The sequence below is a fragment of the Schistocerca cancellata genome, chromosome 10, assembly GCF_023864275.1.
Source record: "Schistocerca cancellata isolate TAMUIC-IGC-003103 chromosome 10, iqSchCanc2.1, whole genome shotgun sequence".
In the NCBI taxonomy this organism is placed as follows: domain Eukaryota; kingdom Metazoa; phylum Arthropoda; class Insecta; order Orthoptera; family Acrididae; genus Schistocerca; species Schistocerca cancellata.
In genome coordinates this window covers 198,534,099-198,555,591 of record NC_064635.1, presented here as the reverse complement: position 1 = coordinate 198,555,591, position 21,493 = coordinate 198,534,099, and the positions used below count along the sequence as shown (strand labels likewise).

General features: G+C 44.0%; 1 protein-coding gene across 3 annotated transcripts in view; it reads right to left on the bottom strand.

The window, feature by feature from the left end:
* Positions 1–21,493, bottom strand: part of LOC126106826 (uncharacterized) — a 191,976-nt gene that overhangs the window by 143,993 nt on the left and 26,490 nt on the right. For 2 of the 3 annotated variants that reach the window (XM_049913220.1, XM_049913221.1), the window contains exon 2: positions 1,594–1,714. In XM_049913220.1, coding sequence (XP_049769177.1) covers positions 1,594–1,714 — 121 coding nt within the window. Of the gene's footprint in view, positions 1–1,359; positions 1,447–1,533; positions 1,715–21,493 lie in introns of those variants that run through there. The other variant, XM_049913222.1, reaches the window with a different exon arrangement.

Here is a 21,493-nt window from a genome sequence, read left to right as displayed (position 1 = left end):
ATGTACAGATTGAATAACATCAAGGATAGGATACAACCCTGTCTCACTCCCTTCTCAACTACTACTTCTCTTTCATGCTCCTCAACTCTTCCACCTGCTGTCTCACCAAGTTATAAATTGCCTTTTGCTCCCTGTTTAGTCATAGTTATTGCAAATGATGTCCTAATGAATTTTGTAAATTTATAGTTTAAGAGTCAATAAATTAAGAAGTTGATTTTTTTATCTTTGCCTGTTTCTCATCTTCGGGATCAGTTGTGTACTGTAAAATAGCTTTACAACCCGAAATTTAAGTCATAAAGTAAGAATAAAGTTAGTGAAAAAAGGCTAAAAATGTGTTTCTGTCAGTTAATACAATAGATTGCAATATTTTGAAATTATTATAGAAAATAAGAAAAAAAAACATTTACATTCATTTATGACAAGTATAACAATAAAGACAAACTACAAGAAAGTATATTTAAACTATGAACACTAGCAGCAATGGACAAGAGTTAATCATGGAAAAGGTAGAGACAGAGAAATATGATGAAACACAATTAATAATGGGGGAGAGGAAGGGGGGGGGGATGGCATAACTGAGAAATGAAAAGAGACCTAAGTATGACTGGGATGAGACTGGAGCATTTACTGTATGACAATAGGAAAACTGACCATTTATGTTACTTGGTTGGGGAATTTTGTGAAGGTAACAGAAGTAAGTTCTTCAGCTTCTTCTTAAAAGCAACACAGCATTGAGTTGCACATGGAGTGCAGGGTAGCACATTTTGAGGTTGACAGTACCAACGGAGGAATAGTTTGTGAATGATTTTGTTTTATGAATAGCCACATGTAGGATACAAGATTAGTGAGACCTTGTGTTAAAAAAAATGATGAGATGACAGCTGCTTAATTTCTTTTATGAGGCATTGTATTTCATGCCTAAAGGAGCTGATGAAGTACACACAGCATATGGTAGTCAGGTAACTTGTCTGGCCACAGCCAACCTAGCTGGTATTGTCAAGTAGTCATTGCAGATGTAATGGACACACATATTCATGGCTAGTTCCAAGAATATAGTTTTCTCACTAGTACTGCCATGCTGGATTCTATAACAAGAGGGGAAGTTTGTAGGAGAATGAGTGATTGCACTGGTTTATGCACTGCATTTTGTGGAAGTAAGTTACAAAACATTCTGAGGGCGTTAAGGGAGAGGAAGTCTTTCTGCATGTGGCAACAGTATTTTCTGCCTAGTTGAAACGCTGATCCAAAGTTAGATTCAAGTTCTTCACCACTTTTTGATATGGTGTTGGAATACCATCATGACTTTTCTGCTGGTATAGTCAGTGACATACAAGTAGCACGATGCAAATTGTTACTCACATGATACAAACACTTTCCTGGTGGCATACAATTCCCTTGCAAAGCTACTTTATTCTCATTTTTAACATGCAAGTCTTGTGTGTTTCCCTGTCACAGAGAAATGTGGATGCATTAATCAATGGCAGTGAAGAATGTTAGCCACAGAGAAATGGAAGAATGGAAATTTATTCACACCTGATATTCTTCCTTTTCCTTTATTTCCACTTGTGAGACTACATCAATCATTGCGCATACCTTGTGCTCTTCAGTTTCTATGTCACTTTCACTTTCTTCTGGTCCTCCACAATCCACTGTCAAGACATCACAAAATCCGTCAGTGTTTGTAGATTTCTCCATTTGAGATACAAATGGTTCTCTGTGGGCAGAAGGAAACAAGTACACAAATTAATGATGGATTTTAACGATTAAGTAATTAGACTTGGGCAAGAAGTACTGAACAGGAAATTTGAGACACTTACTAACTAATAGCTTATGTTTATTTTGAGATCAGCATAATGCAGGCTTATTAACACATACAATATGTGACAAAGTCCCAAAACTCCACTGTTAATGCCCCCTGTTGGACACATGAGAATAGTGCAGACTGAGAGCATCAACATCTTGTAACAGTAGATCAGAAAGTATCTGCATGATATTTTTTTTCAGTTTACGACAATGACAGTACAAAATTTACAATGACATAATCTCCATGCACTTCAATGCATGTGGATCATCATTACACAAGCTTTCCAATATTTTCAGAAAAAAGCTCTCTGGTTGAGCAGAAGTCACATAGCCCGTATTTCCTCCACCTCAGCGATCTCTTAATCCATCTTTAAGTGGGTCAAACATCCAAAAATCCTGTAGGACAAAACTAAGATTATATGCAGGGCACTCCAATACATCTAAATGTGTATTCTAGAAAGTTATAACAGTGTAAGCAGTAATATGTGGACATGTACTATCACGCAAAATTAAAGAATACCATTTGGAAACAAAACTTCCATTCTGGCTTCAACTAGCTAGAAAGCTGCTACTATACTGTTGAATGGTTACTGTTTACCTTTTATATGTAATGTTCCAGAATTTGTCCTGTACACCCCAAGAAAACTATAATCTCACTTTTCCTGCAGAGGATTGCTCCATGAATTGCTTTTTGTCTGGCTATCTGGGCTGTTTCCATTCCAAGCACTTGCCTTTGCTCTCTGGTTTGAAGAGATAAATTCCATCTCCAGTGACGATTTATTTCAGAAATATTTTACCATCATTAGTATGATGGTCCTCATCTAGTTATGTATTATTTCCTATGCAGAACCATGACTTATATTCATTTGATTTGGAACTTCATCAATAGTCACACAGTGGAAAATCAAAATCAGATTGAAAACTTGGCTGTATAATGGATGTAACTGTATATTCCATCCTTTTCTTTTCCTTCATGCTTGTTCAGCTGTTTTTGAATTGTTCCAACCTTCATACTATTTTGGCTGGTAAACACTTTGCCATAATAATGCTTTTTATAACTAACCAAACACTGAGTAACCAGAGACAATGCTGGAAATACCAAATCCACATAATTTTGTGTGTTCAGTAAAGTCACGGCTGCACTCATATGCACTTGTAGTCTGAACACTTTGTCCAGAACTTGCAATTTGATAAACAGTTTGTTATGGTTCATAAGCATTGGACACATGAAGTTAATATGCATGTCCAATGCATAAGAGGAGCTGGTAATGATACACAGATGCTATATGCCCTTTTTTACTACGGTTGTCATATGTTACCTAGCATTTAGGACACACAGCCCTGTCATGTTGCACTAAACAGTACAGGCAACATGGGAGTGTCAAGTGCTGCTGTTGTTGTGGTGGTTGTTTGGTACATCACCGTCCAGTGTGACACAGAGACCACATTTATCTGGCTACCATGTCATGCTCTCCTTAAGAACTGACTGACGCCTGCTGACAAGAAACAGAAGCCACCATGGCAATGTCACACGAGCCTCAACTCGATCACCAGCGGCATGAGATACCTCAAAAGAATGAACTATATTAAACACTTCAGCCAAAGATGGAATTTTGCACTGTAGTGTGCGATGAAACACCTCCATGCCAAATCCACTTGAATGGCAGTGTCACAGCCCATACAATCAACACAGGAATCATTGCAAAGAAACTAACATTTGCGACTGAGGTCGTGAAGTTCATCTGCCCGAGCCTGGTATGCCTGGAGGGCAATTTTATGACAATGATGGAACTCTACATGCTGTACAATGACGCGTGCGATTACAATGATAACTGGACAACAACCTACACATTTCATTGAATAAAAGTGACACTGATTCCTCAACAGGACTAACTCTCACAACAATTGGCACATCTGAGAAGAAACTCAAGAAACAAACAAAGCCTTGCACATGTTTGCATCAGTGACACCAAAAGTGAGGAAAAGTCATCAGCTGAATTGTTGTAATGGGGAAAGGGCAGTATTTATGCCAATGGTGTGGAAGCCAGTGTAGAATATGTGGCTGACAAGTTTGTGACAGCAACTGTAAGAGCCTCCTCTTGCTGCTGCTGCTGCTGCAGCTGCTCCTCCTGAATGAGAGATTGGAGCACTGTCTCTATGGGCAGAAGAACTGAAGGAACAACCAGATAGAGTGAGCACACTGAAGTGAACACCATACCCTTTGCAAATTGTATTGTGCTGTAAGGGTCAAACAGCAGAATGCCCACTATGAACCAAAGTTTATTCCTCTTCCACATACAAGAATACAAGAAAACAACATAGAAATAATCCAGGTACTGATACAAGCAGTTGCTGACAATAAATATGTACACAATATGAGGATGAGTGCCAGTTACACTGTGCTTACAAAGAGGGCTCTGATGGCTGGCCCATGCAGAGACTGTTGGCAAAATATTCAGGCTATAGCACACCAGTGTCCTGGTGCTGTGGCACATACCCAAGTATTGCATACAGGATTATAGTAACACTTTTCCCAGTACTGTGCTGACAAGTCTTGCTTGGATTTCAATTCATCGTACAACTTCAGACTACAAAAAATTGATTGTAGATTGCTGTTCTTCATTTGCACAAATGAAGAGTCATGCAGCAATTAATATTTTGCAAAAGCATCAAATGACATATATGACTGTGCTGAAAGATACCAGAAGCAAAGAAAATGGTGCCTTCTAGAAGCTGGCAAACATACTATTTATTATTGTTGTTGGTGGTGTTTTTGGAGTGTACTGGTGCTCAATAGTGAAGTTATCAGCACCATCACACTATTTGTACTGCCCCATAAAGATGATTAGGATAAAAATGCAGATACTTATCAAGTTACTCATCTATAAGTCAGAGAGAGATAATGGAAGCAATTGAGAGATTGCACTGCCCCCCTATTCTGGGCAGAGAGCTTAAAGAGGAGGTATATGAGCCAACAATCAATGTTTGTGATGTCCAGTAACCTCCTGAGTCTTTAATGAATCAGACTCCTGTGAGTAAAATAGCTTCAAACGCTTGATTACATTACAAATGAGTGAATATTTTAAATATTTGACATTATGCATATAAGCAAGAAAAGGTTTAGGAAAGGTTTTAAATTAAGTTTAAATATTGCTGGAAGCCAGTAAGTGCTCTCATTATGAATCACTGTGAATCACTGGATGAATATGATATGGGTAATTTGTATTCCATTTTAATCAAAAGCTTGTTTTTCATGCATCTCAATGTTTATAATGTCATATTTGCTAAACCCATGTGTTGTAAAATGATATAATTTTGCTGATACAATCAGGGAAATATGTTGATACTTTTTGTGAAGTATGTTGTAAATAGAGGTAGTAGTACAGAAATAAATTAAAATGCCATGCTTGATGCTGAAGTTTTGCTGCATGATCAGCTGAAATTCAGTGAGTGATAAAAGAATTTTAATTGTACAGGGTATATCAAAACGAATCATCTGATTTGGCATGTCTATATTTCAGAAACTAATAATCATATACAATGAAATTTGTTTTTGATGAACAGGAAACTCAAAATGTTTTTTTCATACCTTGTCACAGGTGTTCAATATGTCCCTCCCCCCCCCCCCCCCCCCCCCTGAGAAGCACAGCACATGTCAATGTGGTATTCAAACTGTTCCCACACTGCAGTGAGCATGTCTTGAGTTACAGCTTCCACAGCTGCTGTTACGCAATGTCTCAGTTCATTCATTGTTGTTGCTAACAGAGGCACATAAACAGAGTCTTTTATAAGCCCCCACAAGAAATAATCACACACAGTCAGGTCTGGTGACCTTGGAGGCCAGTAATGTAAGGCTGAATCATTTGGTCCAGTCCAACCGGTCCATCGTTCAGTAATCCTTTGAATTAAAAATTCCCACACTTCCAGATGCCAATGTAGTGGTGTCACATCCTGTTGGTAAATTAAGTCATTTGAATCAGTCTCCAACTGTGGAGGAAGGAAGTTCTCAAGCATATCGAGACTCCTGTAACAGTGTTCTCGACAAAGCGAAATAGCTTGTACACCTTTCATTGTGAAACAACTCATGTTGTATAGCTTCATGTGGTTGTTTCATACCCCATATTCTCACATTATGATGGTTCACCTCTCCATTTAAATGGAATGTTGCCTTGTCACAAAACACTAAGTACGGAAGAAAACTGTCATCCTCCATCTTGCGAAGAACGAAATTACAAACTCCACACGTTGTTGTCTGTCACCTTCACGTGAAAACGTCAATGCGACACACAGCAGATGGACATGGGGGGCAGGGGGGAGGGGGAGGGGGCAGGTCGAGCTGCAGGGCTAACAGATTTCTGTGGACTCCTCGTGAAACTACGGCAGACGCGTTCAATGTCCATGTCAGACACTCAGGGACGACCCAGTGATTTGTCTTTACACAAACAACCTGTTTCTTGGAGTTGTTCATGCCATCATCATTTAATGTTCTGTGCTGTAGGAGGCTCCAGACCATACCTAGTTTGAAATTCATGCTGAACAGTTATTACTGACCCTCAATGTGCAAAACATAGAACACAAAACACATTCTGTTGTCCCGAACCCATTTTTACTAGAACTGAAGTGGGCACATCCGGCTGCTACCTAGCAGGAACCACGTAAAACAGTTTTCTCTTTCCGACAGTGTGCTGTTCATGCTCTTATCTCAAATAACATAACAGTTTTTTTAATTGGACGATTCATTTCGATAAACACCGTATTGTGGCAGCTGTCAATGAGAAAAAGTTTCAAAAACGTTTGAAATTTGTTGGAGGATAGTAAGGGCTCTCATTCTCAAATACTGGATGATTATAATCAGGGTAATTTGCATCTATTGAGCTATGCTGTCTCAAGACATATACATGGCTTCTAACTGCACTACCTGTATGTGTTAAAGGTTTAACACAACATTATACACAGACTGTTCATTAAGAAATCCAATAACTTTTTTTCTCAGCCAATTTCTGTTGGGGGGGGGGGGGGGGGGGGGGGGAAGAAAAAGAAAAAAAAACCTCAAGAGTTTGTTGTGGGGCATCACGGAATATTCCCACTTCAGCCCCAATACTTTCATGAAGTTCTGATAGGTGGCAACACTATACTTAACCTTAAAAATGGTATCTGTAATGGAGGTGTATTCCAAGCAGAGAGATGTCATTAAGTTTACTCTGGTGGAAAACCAGACCACCACAGACATTCATAGGAGCTTGTAGAATGTCTACAGAGACCTGACAATGAACAAAAGCATGGTAACTTGTTGGGTGAGGTGTCTGCAATGAGGTCAAGTCGTCCTGTCAGACCTCCTGCATGCCAGCCGGCTGCACAAAGCTGTAACTCCTGCAATGTTGGAACATGTGGATTCTCTCATGTGAGATGATTGCTGGATCAAAATCAAACACCTCACTACATAACTGGAAGTCTCTTTCACCAGGTAGGATACTCTGGCTTCCTCACTGCCCAAACAGGAGACTGTAAAGAGCAGGCGCGGCTCGTGGTTTCTATACTGGGGAAGGCTGCGGCATTTATCGATTGGAGCCAACATAGACCTCGGGTTATACTACAGATTAGTCTGACATAAACAACTAAGAATTCAGGTGGACGGGGTGGGCAGATCACTCTCTACCCATAATTTTACGTACTGTATCTTCTATAATCAGGTATTAAATATCATTAGAAGCTAACTTCGAGTTAAAATCTTTGGTAAGTGTTTTTATACGTCATCATTACATTTTCTGACACTTTGCAGCAAATCATATGGAAAGACGCATTTCGGAAAGATCTTTAATGCGGGTCTGGATGCACAAAGTTTTTTCACTTTAATTCTATGGCCGTGTTCCAAGTTTTTACCTATTAAATTGCACACTGAATTCATATTGCGCTTGTTTCACACTCGCGGTATGTCGCAGATATTCACCAGCAAGTAAAACTCACGAAAATCTTGCAAAATATACTCCAAAAAAGAAACTTGCTAATATTACACGGTATCAACAAAAGCAGTCAGCATCAGCAAGCAAGGAAAGTAAAGTAACGGAACAAATTTCGCGCGCTTTGTCCTCTAACCACTTAGGAAACTCTCGCTAGATGGCAGTACTGGTATGTTACTGTAGTGTAGTGCACTCTGGTGGGATATTTGCAAACTTATTCTAAATGTGGATAAAATAGCCAATGGTTGAAACAAAACAACTATGTAAAACATTATCAAAACAATAATACTAAACGTCGATTAATGATGTATCGAAGCGTAGTAGAGATGTACAGAGACAGAGATTGGATAGCGAAGTTTCGGCCACTCTACATTCCTTTATTACATAGATAGTGGAACCTGAAAAATGTGTGGTGGTTGGTATGACACCCTTAGGCTGCAAGCTCTGAGCCTTCGGGTCGCCCATAAAGAGCAGTACTATGTAGAAGCCACGCCCCCAAACCGCTACTACATGCAGCTTAAGGACGTTCCAAGGCGCAGCCTAAACACTACTAACTGTTCGGAAAACATCTATCGATACAAACAGTTCCAAAAACGTTGACCGCCGTTATTTTAATCGGAATGGGAAATATGCAAAATTCGTCCTGATAATTTAAATTATGCAATACGTTCTTGCGAAATTTACTTTAACATATATTTTGGGGTGGCTGCGCTCAGAGCCTTTAATTACGAGCCACGCCTGGTAAAGAGCAATGAAGGGTCATCTGTGTGGAGCTGCTAGCACATTACGAGGCCAATTATGACAACTTTTTGTCAAACATCATTACAGGTAAAGAAATATGGGATCATCAGAAGCAAAACAGCAATCCATGGAAGAAGTTGAAAGCCATACCCTCAACTGGTAAAGTCATAGCAACGATCTTCTGGGACTCTGAAGGAGGTTATTCTGTTTGATGTCCTCCCTCATAGTGCAATGATCAACTCATAAGTGTATTGTGTCATCCTCAGCAAATTCAAAGAGACTTCAGCAAGTTCATCACCACAAAAGTCCAAACAAACTTCTCTTTCTCCACAGCAACACAAATCCTCACGCAATTCTGTGCACTGGAAAGGAGCTCGTGAAACTTAATTGGATTGTTCTTCCTTATCAACCCTACAGCCCAGATCGCATACCTTCTGAATTCCATCTTTTTGGCCCAATGGAGGATTCACTCCATGGGAAGCAGTACATGAATGATGGGGAGGTTACTGATGCAGCAAGATGTTTGCTCCAATACTGGTCAGTAATAATATGAAATATTGAAAATCAGATTTTTGTTGCCCTTGGAAGCTGTTAGACAGGCTACGTGCAACTGGAATCATGAATTATGAACCAACCATGAACTGGGTTAGTCAGTAATATAGACATTGCTGTCTGGAAACCTCAGGATAGCCCTAAAGCCACCCTCTGATAGGCCAAAGAAATTAGATGACAGGAGTCACTGAGCTCTTAAAACGTACTACTGGAGTGAAAACCTTAATGTGCAACAAAAAGTGAAAAGTTATGCCAATACTTGATAACTATGTTCATAATATTGTGCTGGAGATTCACTAAGTGGCAGCACTGAGCAGATGCACCATTTGCAATATGCAGAAGTGATGTTATTAGGTTTTCACACACATTTACATTTTAAACTCATAGTAGACTGTTGATCCAGTATGATGTCATTGTAGACTGTTGATCCAGTATGGCGGTGCATTTTTGCCACTGGGAGTCTTCAAACAGGGTCAAAAGTTTGCAAAATCACTTACATCTATAACCAATGCTCCTCATCGTAGTTGGGAAAATCCCCTTGTGACTCCAAAAAAATTCTGCAGCCACTGACACACTGATCATGCATCCAAAATTCTGAAAGCCATGGAACAAACAAATCAAGTGGATATGGTATTTATTGAGTTACAAAAGGAGTTTCACTCAGTACCATGCCAATGTTTGTTATTAAAAGTATGGCTGTATGGGGTATAAAACAATATTTCTCACTTGGTTGAGGATTTCTTGACAGCGAGAATGTAGTAGTATGTTATCTTGTATGGAGAGTCACTGAAAGATATAGAAGTTATTTCAGGCATGCCGCAGGGAAATATGTTAGCACCCTTTCTGTTCATAGTGTGTATTAATCACCTGGCCGACAATATTAATAGTAATTTTTGCAGAGGATTCAGTTATCTGTAGTGAAGTACTGTCTGAGGAAAAGCTGTGTAAATATTCAGTCAGATCTTGATAAGCATTCAAATCGGTGTAAATATTGGCAAATTGCTTTAAATATATTTCACAAAATGAAAAAAAGTAGTACCCTTCTCCTTCTCCTTCTGCACTTTCCACGTTTGGCCAATTGCGCCCTGTTAGGATTTCGTCTTTTTCTCAGTCAGTCAAGATCTCTTCTCTGTTTTGGTTTAAAGCACTTTATCTGACATGGTAGTCTCTCTGGAAAAATTCTTTGTAGATGTTCATTCCATTTGGTTTTGTTTTCATCCAGTTTTTCCTTCACACCCCAAATTTTCAACTCCTTAAGTCTTTTACATTCCTTCACTGCTCTAAGAAATCTCATTTCTATTCCATGCATTTGTTTTTATTTTCTTTTAATCAATACTCAAGGGTCCACTTCGATATAATGGGGATGGCAAATTTCAGTTGTGTTTCTTTCTGTGTTTTTTTTTGTTTGAAGTTCTGTTAATTGTTCCATAAATACATTCGAATCTATTCAAGTTAATCTACAGATATTCCTCTTAGTTATATGATATTTCACATCCAAGGTAGTTAAAATATTTGAACTGCTCAATTGTTTTTGTCATGAACTACTATCTTAGTTCTCACTGAATACTTACAACAAAATGCCACTGACTTACATGTACTAGAAGGTATTTTCACATTATAGTCTGTCCACATTTTATAGTATCCTATAATAACCATACAGTTATTACAGTTAGCATCAGTCTGCTCGTATAAATACAACACCCATGTGACATCATCTGTAGGGGTGTGAAATGGAATGACCACAAAGGCTCAGTCATTACTAAGGCATAGGGCAGACTGGTTCACTGACTGAACATACAGAAAATTCAGTTGATCTCTCAAGGAGACTACTTACAAATGGACCATCCCAGAATACTGGTCAAGTGTGTTGGTGCCCACAGGAAACAGGACTAACTGGTGATATCGAATGCATAGAAAGAATAGCAGCGTGAATGGTCACAGGTTTGTTTGAGTCATGAGAGAGAATCACAGAAAAACTGAACTGGCAGGCTCTTGAAATCAGACAATTTATCTCTTGAAAGCCTACTAACAAAATTTCAAGAGCCAGTATTTAATGAAGATTCAAGGGATCACAATGCACTGGCTTTCTGCTCTTGTTAACAACTGCACAATTTTTTGTTGGTAATCTTTGTACTGCTTATTGCCCTATGTTTCATCACTAACCTCTCAAGTTTTCAAATCTCATCTGGTGCTGTCTTCACCAATCAATCTTTCCTTCTCACACTGTCCGCTAACTCTCCCCTGACCCAGGATTCTGGGCAACACCTTTTCCTACATTTCTCTTCCTTGCCCTTCAACTGTTCTGACAGAGAAGAAAGCCTCTCTATCCAAAAACCTTCACATTTCTGTAACATTTGTTCTCCTGCTGCTGCTGCTGCTGCTTCGTGAGTAGATTTGTTTGCCGAAGTAGATTTTTATCCATCCAACTACACTATATTTTGAAGAATCCAGTGAATTTTTCAGCCTCTGTCCATTGCCCCCATAGTGATCATGAAGACAAGATTAGACTAATTACATCATGCATAGAAGCACTAAAGCAGTCATTCTTCATGAGCACTGCATGAAATTGGCACAGGGAGAAACATCAACCAGTGGTACCATATTATGTATGCTCTGCCATAAACTTCACAGTTGTTCGCAAAGTATGTACGTAGATATAAATGTTGTCATAATGGGAATCTTACAAGTAACAGTGGATAACATTACAACACCTGGAAACACTAGTCAAGCTTCAGTAAATCAGACTGTGTGATGTACTCCAATTTACTAAATTGGGCCCGAGATCTGGCAAGCAAACCATGAATTGAAAAACATTTAAGGAGATGCAATAATTTTCCTCAGGGTCCCACAACACCAACCAGGAATGAAATATGTATCCACATTTTTCTAACATTTCGATACCTACTGTCTCACAGGTTTTAGAATATTCATGATAACCTCTAGTTACGTAAATTTTGGAAGATAGATGAATTAATAAATAATATGAAATTAAAAAAATAGTACGGAATGTAACTATTTTTCTTCATCTGAGCAAAACCAAATACAGTGGAATGTAAATAATTTAGGAGTAAAGGAGACCACTCGCTGAATAGCAGAAGCACTGGAATGTCGACAGGCACTTGGTAGTGTGGTGTCGATGAAATCGACACCAACATCGATATGCATTCATCTTTGGACTCTAAGCCTTATCTTTCTCTGTTCTGCCATGTTCAGTCAGTTCTTTGTGATCCTTGTATGTGTTAAGTTTAATAAATGAACTACTGCTAAATGGGTGTGATTAATGGTGCAACGAACCCGAACACCCTCCTCACTGGTGACCCCGAGTTGTAACGTCTTCCATTTTCACCATTTTACTGTGTCCACGACCTCCGCATCGGTTATTTTCACGTGTATTACATCGACACAGCATTCGAACAATGACTTCGACCCAGCGCCTAATGCCAGATATTGTGATCGACACGCATTGTGTTGCAGGCGATGTACACCCGCCAGGACTGCAACATAATGCCTCTCACTCGATGATTCCGCCGATTTCGCCAGAAGTTTTTGAGCCTGCAACAATAAGTGAGGTTAGGAGTGCGCAAGACTCTGGCTATCAAATGCCTTTGTTCCTGCCACATGTGCCCTCCATTATCGACTGTGCAGTTACCTCTTACGGATCTCCATGCAGGGCGGGACCAATGCTGATTTCTGCAAATGCTTCGTCGGACAACCTACTACCACCAGGACAATGATTTGCCCCGCCGAAATCCGTGTAGTACCATGCGGATACCTGCCACGTGGCCAGAACTGCCTCGTTCACAGGTCAACCCCCTCAGCATCTGACCATGCCCATGCCTGCTTTGGTTCAGCATCTGCACATGCCTTCCTACTTCGATATCTCGGCCTGCAACAGGAACAATAACTTGTTATCTGTGCCTGACCTCCACCTCTGTCCCACTGCTATGCCTCAGTGTTTTGTGCTACGACATTCACCTTATCCGCACACCGTTTTGAGTGGAGTGACTATGAACAGTGAACATTCACACATCCCGTCCCACGTTCGACATCATTTCCCACACTGTGCTTCTGGACAGCCCACACCTCTGCAGCCTCCCTGCAACACAGGTGGCCCCGGCTCTGACCATACGTCGAGCTCTCCGCGGACCAACACACGTTCTCAAACTCTGAACCTTTTCCTCACATGTCGCCCCCGTGCCGGCTCCAATCGAGCTTCTGCTACCGTTCTCGGCACATCTCGGTGCCTCATCCACGTCGGTCTTCTGCGACGTGTCAATCCGAACACACCTGCAACGTGTTGAGCTTCTGCAACCAGTTATGGTGTCTCACCTGCGTCGGCCTTCCACATTGCGACGGATCGCGCTCAATCACAACGTGTCACCTTCACGCTGCCACCTGAACAGCTGTCATTGGCACATCCCCTGGAGGCACACTCTCCTGGAATACTGCAGCAACAACAGCTCAATTCAGGCAGTGCCCCGACGAACTCAACTCAACCTGTTCTTCTGAACATTCTACAATGCTTACCGACGCTGCTGCCATTTAATCCCGACAGAGCTACAACCTGGTTCAAAATTGTGGACGAAGTGTTCAACCATTACAAACTCGACGAGTCAACCAGGTTTCTGTGCCTCATCACCAACCTGCACGACCAGTAGCCTTGATTGCTGACCTGGTCGATGCCCCGGACTCATCTACCCGGTGCACTCTAGCCAAAAAGACAGTTCTACGTCGGCTTGCACGCTCAACTGAGGCAGCAATACGGCAAGTGCGCCACATCAAGCAACTAGGCAACGAAAAACCTTCCCAGCTCTGTAGATGGCTACGTGCCCTGGTCAGCGCCGATCTGCTCTCTGACACAGCTCTCCTCGGCATCTGGTCAGATAAACTCTCCCCTCACATCCGCTTTGCTCTGGCTCAAAGGTCTGCTGAACCTGTCAAGCAAAGGATGACAATTGCTGACAAGCTACACGATGCATCCCTGCTCTATTTCGCCAGCCACTGCCTACATGACAAGTCTCAGGTTAAGGCTCATCATCCTGTGGTCGGACGTGGTCGAGGATGTACTGTGCCAACCGTTCCGCTCACTCCGGGAAGCAGTAAACAAGCAACTGGGACGTCACCGGCTCCGCCCATGGTCACGCACCCTCCTGCAACTAACCTGCTGCAGCCACCGAACCTTGGCCACCGCCACCGGCAACAAACGTTCTGCAGGAAATGCAACCACACTACCCGTACTGTTACTTCCACACATGGTTTGGTGAGGCGGCACAGAACTGCAGACCACCCTGCTACTTCCCAAATGCCAATCACAGGTGGGTCCGGATGCCGCCTCCTACACACAACATGACAGGGACCCCCCAGTGCTCCATTCTGTCCGGGAACAACCGGATAATTGTGGACGACGTTACATTAAAGACATTTAGTTAGAATTCCTTTGCCTTGTGGACACAGGCGCCGATGTTTCACTGCTGCCTACGTCCTTAGCGTCTTCAAACATCTGCCCTTATCATACTTCACTGCAAGCCATGAATTCAACTAAACTACAATGCTCGGGTTCAACTTCCCACGTCATCTCACTCTCCGCAAACTGCAAAATCGAGTGGACTTTTTTAGTGTGTGAAACTGACGAACCTATACTAGGCTCTGACTTCTTGTGACACCACAAACTTTCACCGGACCTAGTGCAAAACACTGTGTTTCATCATCCGTCCAAGACTCACTTCCCCTGTGCTCCGTCGAGCAAACCCCCCCATGACACATCGGTCTGGGCTCATCCCATCTGTACACGCTCTTCTCTGTCAACGACTTTACAAGAAACCATGCATAAGTGCGTTGTCAAGCTTGAACACGTCGCTCACCTACGCAAGGAAAACTTTGAGCTCTCCCTCCGGCTCCATGAAACACAGCTCCAGCTCTCTGATGCAGCAAAGGAATTACAGACACTACAGCAAGGACAAAGCAAGGTCAGTAAGCGCTCTGAATCTGCTTGCAGTCCCAGCAATCGAGCCTCCATGTGTTAACCTCCCGCTACCCCTCGCAACTGTGCTATCAAGACTGCCATAACAAGTACTGACAATTCCGCAGGGCCACACCCTCCTAACACAGCAGCGTTTAACACTCGGCCGGACACGAGTGCGCATGCGCGACGAGCGTCACATGTTCCCGAACTGACGGCCCGTGGACCGCTCCTCAAACTATACAACTTTGGCTCCTGCAAGCCACCGTGCAACCGCCACTGACAACACAAACAGTGCACTCGTGCCAAGCGTTTCACCCGTGACCGTGCTGCCACAGGCCGCGCCCTCGGACAATGGATTCACTAATGGCTCACAGGCTCTACCAAGCTCACCTGATCACAGTGCCACTGTTTCGGGCCAGCGGCCATCTTGTCGCATTGACTCCTGGGACACTTTGCCACCTCAGCTCCCGTCGGATCCGTCGAATGGCTCCGAACACCACGACCATGCCTCGCCTGCCCGGCCTGCCACACATTGTAAACAAACTGCCTCCCGTGCCGCCAGCAATATGTCTGTCATCACCAATGGCATGGTTCACAAGCTTCACCTCATGCCAGGTCCCCCAATCTACAGGAAACCATGTCGACTTTGTCCCGAGAGCCTCTCTGACCTTAAAAATTAGATTTCTGAATTACTAAGCTCCGGCATCATTGAACCCTCTGCCAGTAGCTGGTCTACACCCATACATATGACACCCAAGAAAGACGGGTCCTGGCGCATGTGCAGAGACTACCATTGACTAAATGCACGAACAATTATGGACACCTACCCCATACCCAATATTGCTGACTTTACCAGTTCCCTCGCAGGTGCAACAACTTTCTCTGTCATCGATTGAAAACGGGCCTACCACCAGATCCCCATGGCACCTGAAGACATTGAGAAGACAGCAATCACCACCCCGATCGGGTTATTTCAGTTTAGATTCATGCCCTTCGGTCTGAAAAACGCAACCCAGTCCTGGCAACACTTCATCAACGAAGTGCTATTCGACCTAAAATTCTGCTTTGCATATCTTGATGACATTCTTATGTTCAGCTCCTCCATCGAGGACAACATTCGACATATGCAAACTGTTATGAACACTCTCGTGGCAGCAGGCATCGAGACCAACCAGGACAAATTGAAGCTACATCAACCCGCTGTCACTTTTCTTGGTTTCCGGGTCTCTGCCGACAGCATTTCACCACCTCCTGAGAAAGTACGAACAATACTAAATATCCCCAGACCTTCGTCATTCAAAGAGGTCCGGCACTTTCTGGGGACAGTTAATTATTATCACCGACATCTACCTTGGGCTGCAGAGATTCGGGCTCCACTGACGGGCACCTTGGCAGGCACCTACACTTCTGGACCTTGGCCCATTCCATGGACACCTGCTACAACTGACTCTTTCACTGCCCTCAAAAATCTTCTTGCCGAGGCCTGCACCATCGTGCATCCTCATCCCAATGCGCAGCTTTTCATCACCACAGACGTGAGCGATACTGCCATTGGCGCTGTCCTTAGCCAGACAGTCGATGGCCAAACTTCGCCTCTGCAGTTCTTCTCGCACAAGCTCACCAATGCACAATGGAAACATTCCGCATTTGACAGGGAGTTGCTCATCCCAACCATGCTCCGTCGAGCTGTCTTCAACGCATTGCATAATTTAGCCCACCCTGGTGTTCATGCGTAACGGGCTAGTCGAGTGTTGGCACCGCATTTTCAAGGCGGCTCTTCGATGCCACGACTCTCTATGGACGGAGGTCCTTCCCCTTGTGCTACTCAGCATTCGTGTGATCTATAAGGAAGACCTCAAAGGCACAATAGCCGAGTTCGTATACAGTCAGAACATTGTTCTCCCTGGTGAACTTGTGAGCCCTTCCGCTTCTCTCCCCCAGTCTGACTTACCTTCCTTCGTGAACCACGTCAGATGCCACGTCATCAACCTCCATATCCCTCTGCCCGCCAGCCATTCTCGCCCTAAGGTTCACATCCCAAAATCTCTGGACAATTGCGAGTATGTCATGCTCCGAGGTGACACTGCCCGTGCTCCCCTCCAACCTCCATATATCGGCCCGTACCGTGTTCTCCGGTGCTCAGCCAACACCTATGACATCCAGATGAAATATTCAGCCGGTTACAGTCTCTCTCAACAGACTTAAGCCTGCTCATGTCGAGCCTTATTCTACCCCCCTTCAGGCCACGACCATGCCACTCACTGTCGTGGCTCACGATGCTCCGACCACTCCCTCCACGTAGGACTTACACACTCGATCGAGTGACTTCCAGCTCCAATAGTTGAGCTCTCCTCCGACCTAGCCCTCTACTCTGGTCTAACGCACTCCATCGAGTGACCACATGCCTCCCCACGTCAAGCTTATCTACGATCACGCCCTCACCGCCGGGCCCTTCGCCTGTCCCCTCGACCTCTCCACTGTCGCCTGCCTCACCCTGTCGAGGTTTCTCATGCCCCCCATCTTGAATGTACCCTTGCTCGAGGTGTTTGTGCCTGTCCCCCTGGACATAATCCATTACATCTCAATAATACTGTGTGATTATACACTGTTCGTTGTGTTATTCTCTTCATCCAGTGCTCAGGATACAACCTCTGCCATTCCCTGCCACCTGGTGAAATGTGTTCCCCTCCCGCCCGATGTCGACCTGGACATGGTTCCTGTGTTCACCACGCCCACTGGAGACATCATCATTGTCGCTCCGTTCCACCCGCAAACCGCCGGCCTACCTGTCGCCGCATGACCAGCACGCCCAGTATGACACCCGGCTCACTTCAACGACTTCCAGGTTCGGTGGCCGAACCTCCTTCATGACATCTACCCACACAGCTCCCCGACGACGCTGTCGAGCTGACCGTGGTTCAGCTCCCGCGGACCGGACCAACCCTGCCGACGCCATAGTCACCCCCCCCCCCCCCCGGCGTCTCAGGAGTACTCCTTACACGTGGGAGGGGGGAGGGGGCTATTTGGGAAGAGTGTGTGTGAGAGAGAGAGAGAGAGAGAGAGAGAGAGAGAGAGAGAGAGAGAGAGAGAGAGAGAGTTGAATGGAAAGAAAATGTCAGGATTGCATTTTGGCAGATGGACCAGGATAGGATGGGGTTATGCCAGGTGGAGCAGGTAGAGTGAAATTGTGGTGGGAGGCATGAAGTGGCACTGGTGATGGGTAGCTAGTGTCTCAGAGGGCAGCAGGTAGGTTAACTGAGTAGGAGAGAGGGGTGGCAGTGCATGGACTAGACTCGTGATGCACAGGGACCAGAGCTGGTGGGATTCAGAGCATAATGAAGGTGATGTGGAGGTGTGGAGCAGTGAAAGGACAGAGGAAGTGGAAGCCATCGGGTGTATAGTGTAGGGACTGTGGGGTACTGGAGACTGAGGCCACGAGGGTTACAGGAGTGAAGGATGTGTTGCAAGGCTAATTCCCATCTGTGTAGTTTATAAACGAAGCAGGTGCAGGGAAGGATCCAGATGGTCCAGGTCGTGAAGCAGCCATTGAAATCAAGTATGCTGCCCTCAACTGCATGTTCACTACTTCATTCTTGGTCACAGTTTGGAAGTGGCCCTGCATTCTGGTGGACAGCTGGTTGGTTGTCACAATGACACTAAAGGCTGTGCAATGATATCTGCAGAGCTGATACATGACATGGCTGCTTTCACAGGTGGTCTTGCATCTGATAGACCTGTAGGATAAGTCTGTGATAGGACTGGAACAGGAAGTGCTGGGTGGGCACATTGGGTTTTCCACAAAGATCATATCCCCACCACCAGATCTGCTGAACTATGCAGATGGGAGTTATCCCTGCAACATATGCTTCGCTCCCATAACCATCCTGAACTCAGTCTCCATTAACCTACTGTCCCCACACACTCCATTTAACAGTTTGCCTCCCTACATCTTTTGATTCCCTTCATGGCACTACATCACCTTCATAGTGCACTGCTCCCCACTGGCTCCAACATCTGTTAATCAGATAAGTAGCTGCTGCACATATCACCCTTTCCTTCAGCATTCATCATTCACAGCCAGTAAACCTGCTGCCTCCCTCAGGGCTAGCTACCCATTCTCAACCTCTCTTCCTGCATCCTACCTCTTTTCCCCTCTACCCACCCCACCCAACACCCTCACTTCACCCTAGTCCACCAGTTAAAATGCAGTCCTAGAGTTTTCTGTCTGACCAACATAATGTAGGGGCACAGGAGTGTGTATGTTTGGTGTGGGGGGAGGGGGGCAGCAAGTGCATGTATTTGTTGTGGATGTTGAGCAGGCGAGGTGGCGATCGCCACTGGTGTTGGAGGCCCAGCACGGGAACTAGTGTGGATGGCTGTCATGTGCCCTATGACATCAGTTAAACAGATTCATCTAGAATCATCTTTATTACTGGTGATTTTACAGTACAGTATGTCTTCTCCAGTATGGCGGAAGATACACTGATTCACACACTTTCATGTGGGGAGGAATGCAGACACAGCACTGCTTTGACTACAACACTATTGTGCAGGTCAAGGACCACCTATGGTGTCATGCAGGTAGCCCAAGACAGGAATCTGTAGGTGCAAGCCTACTGTGGTTTACAGGCTGCTAATGTGCGCGTCATTTATGACGGCGGCCGAGTTTAGGTTCGTTCTGCGCATCTGACGTCACAAAACACAGTCAGCCAATGAACAGAGAACGACGTTGCCAGAGCTCGACTGCCTTCAGTTTTAGAAACGTTCAGTCATAAATAAAGTAATTGAACAAAAGCAGTGTCTTGATAGCAGACTTTCTTTTCTAGAAAGTTTGGAAAAAGCATTCTTTATACCAATTGCTTGATATTCTATTAATTAATTAAACAAAACAAGCAATAAGCCTCCTAATTCAGGCGATAGCAAGGAAAGGTGTTTGTATCATTCTCACTAACCCCTTTTCCGCAATAAAGAACAGCGGTAATTGTTTATTTCCTATTGTATTTCGACGAAACGTGAGTAATTCATAGTCATACCAACAGTGTTTGTCGGTATTTTGCGTGATATTTTAAAGTCCTCCGGAGATGTATTGAACGACGAGCTGCGTTAGCATAATGGTTAAAGTGTATGGCTGCTAAGCAAAAGGTTCCGAGTTCAAGCCTTGTTCAGCACTTAATATTTTCTTTATTTAAAAACAAAATCGAAGTGCTTTACTTCATGAATTTTATTCATTTGAATGTAATTTTTTGAAATTTCTAGTGGCAACTAAAGTCGACCATACGGAAAGTAAATGCTATGGACATTTACCTCTGCAAACTCTTCAAAATTTCGTGCAATGGTTTACTACATCTAATGCTGCACAATAACTGTGTTGAACTTCAAAACAAAATTAAGTCATTTATGGGCGGGGAGGGGGGGGGGGGGGGAAGGTATCAGTCAAGAAGATGTGTAAAAATCAAATTTTTGGGCCAAATAGTTTTTGTGAAATCTAATGATGATGATGTTTGGTTTGTGGGGCGCTCAACTGCGTAGTTATCAGCGCCCGTACAATTACCCAATCTTTGCTCAGTCCAATTTCGCCACTTTCCTGGATGATGATGAAATGATGAGGACAACACGAACACCCAGTCATCTCGAGGCAGGTGAAAATCCCTGACCCCGCCGGGAATCGAACCCGGGACCCTGTGCTCGGGAAGCGAGAACGCTACCGCGAGACCACGAGCGGCGGACTTGTGAAATCTAATGATAAAGTGTGTCAAAGCAGTCTAAACACCATGTGTCTGCACAGGTGAGCAGTGCAATGATGACAAAATCGCGCACATCGCGGAATGTGGGGAGCACGTCTCTGTAGCAACGAAAGGGTTAATGCGGCCGTGGTGGCTTTACTTCATAAACTGCGCGCTCCCCCCTAAACGTAAGTTTAGGAACTATACTATGGCACTGCTTCTCTTGGCGTGTACAACTGCCAATGCAGCAATCTCCGGCGTCTGAGCGGGCACACGCGAACTGCCAAGATAAAAGAATTGAGCTATAGTATAGCTTGCCCTAGTGCTCTCAAAGAGGGGCATGCACTTAAGTAAGTGTTGACAGCATATCATGGGTGGCAGTTGTCACTGAGGCAGAAGCCCAGGACACAGACTGGCAACAACTTTAGCCTGAGAGATAGTACTGCAGCCAGGGAGCCGGTACTCAGATCTCATGCCTACCAGGTTGTCAGTGGAAGTTCGCATTTACTTGCTATGGCCCTTCAACAGGCTCAGACTCACACACATCTTCTTCAGTCAGAATGGTGATCAAATGGCAATGGCAGTTTGCAGCAGCTACGTACAACTACAGCTTACTGGATGTGGTGTTGGAGGCAAGTCTCCTTTCAGCTGTAGGCAGCACATCACAATTTGCCGTTCAGGTTATTCTGCAATCAGCAAGACTGTCATTCTGTTGGAATCATGGATACAGACAGGATGACCAGTCACTGAGACTA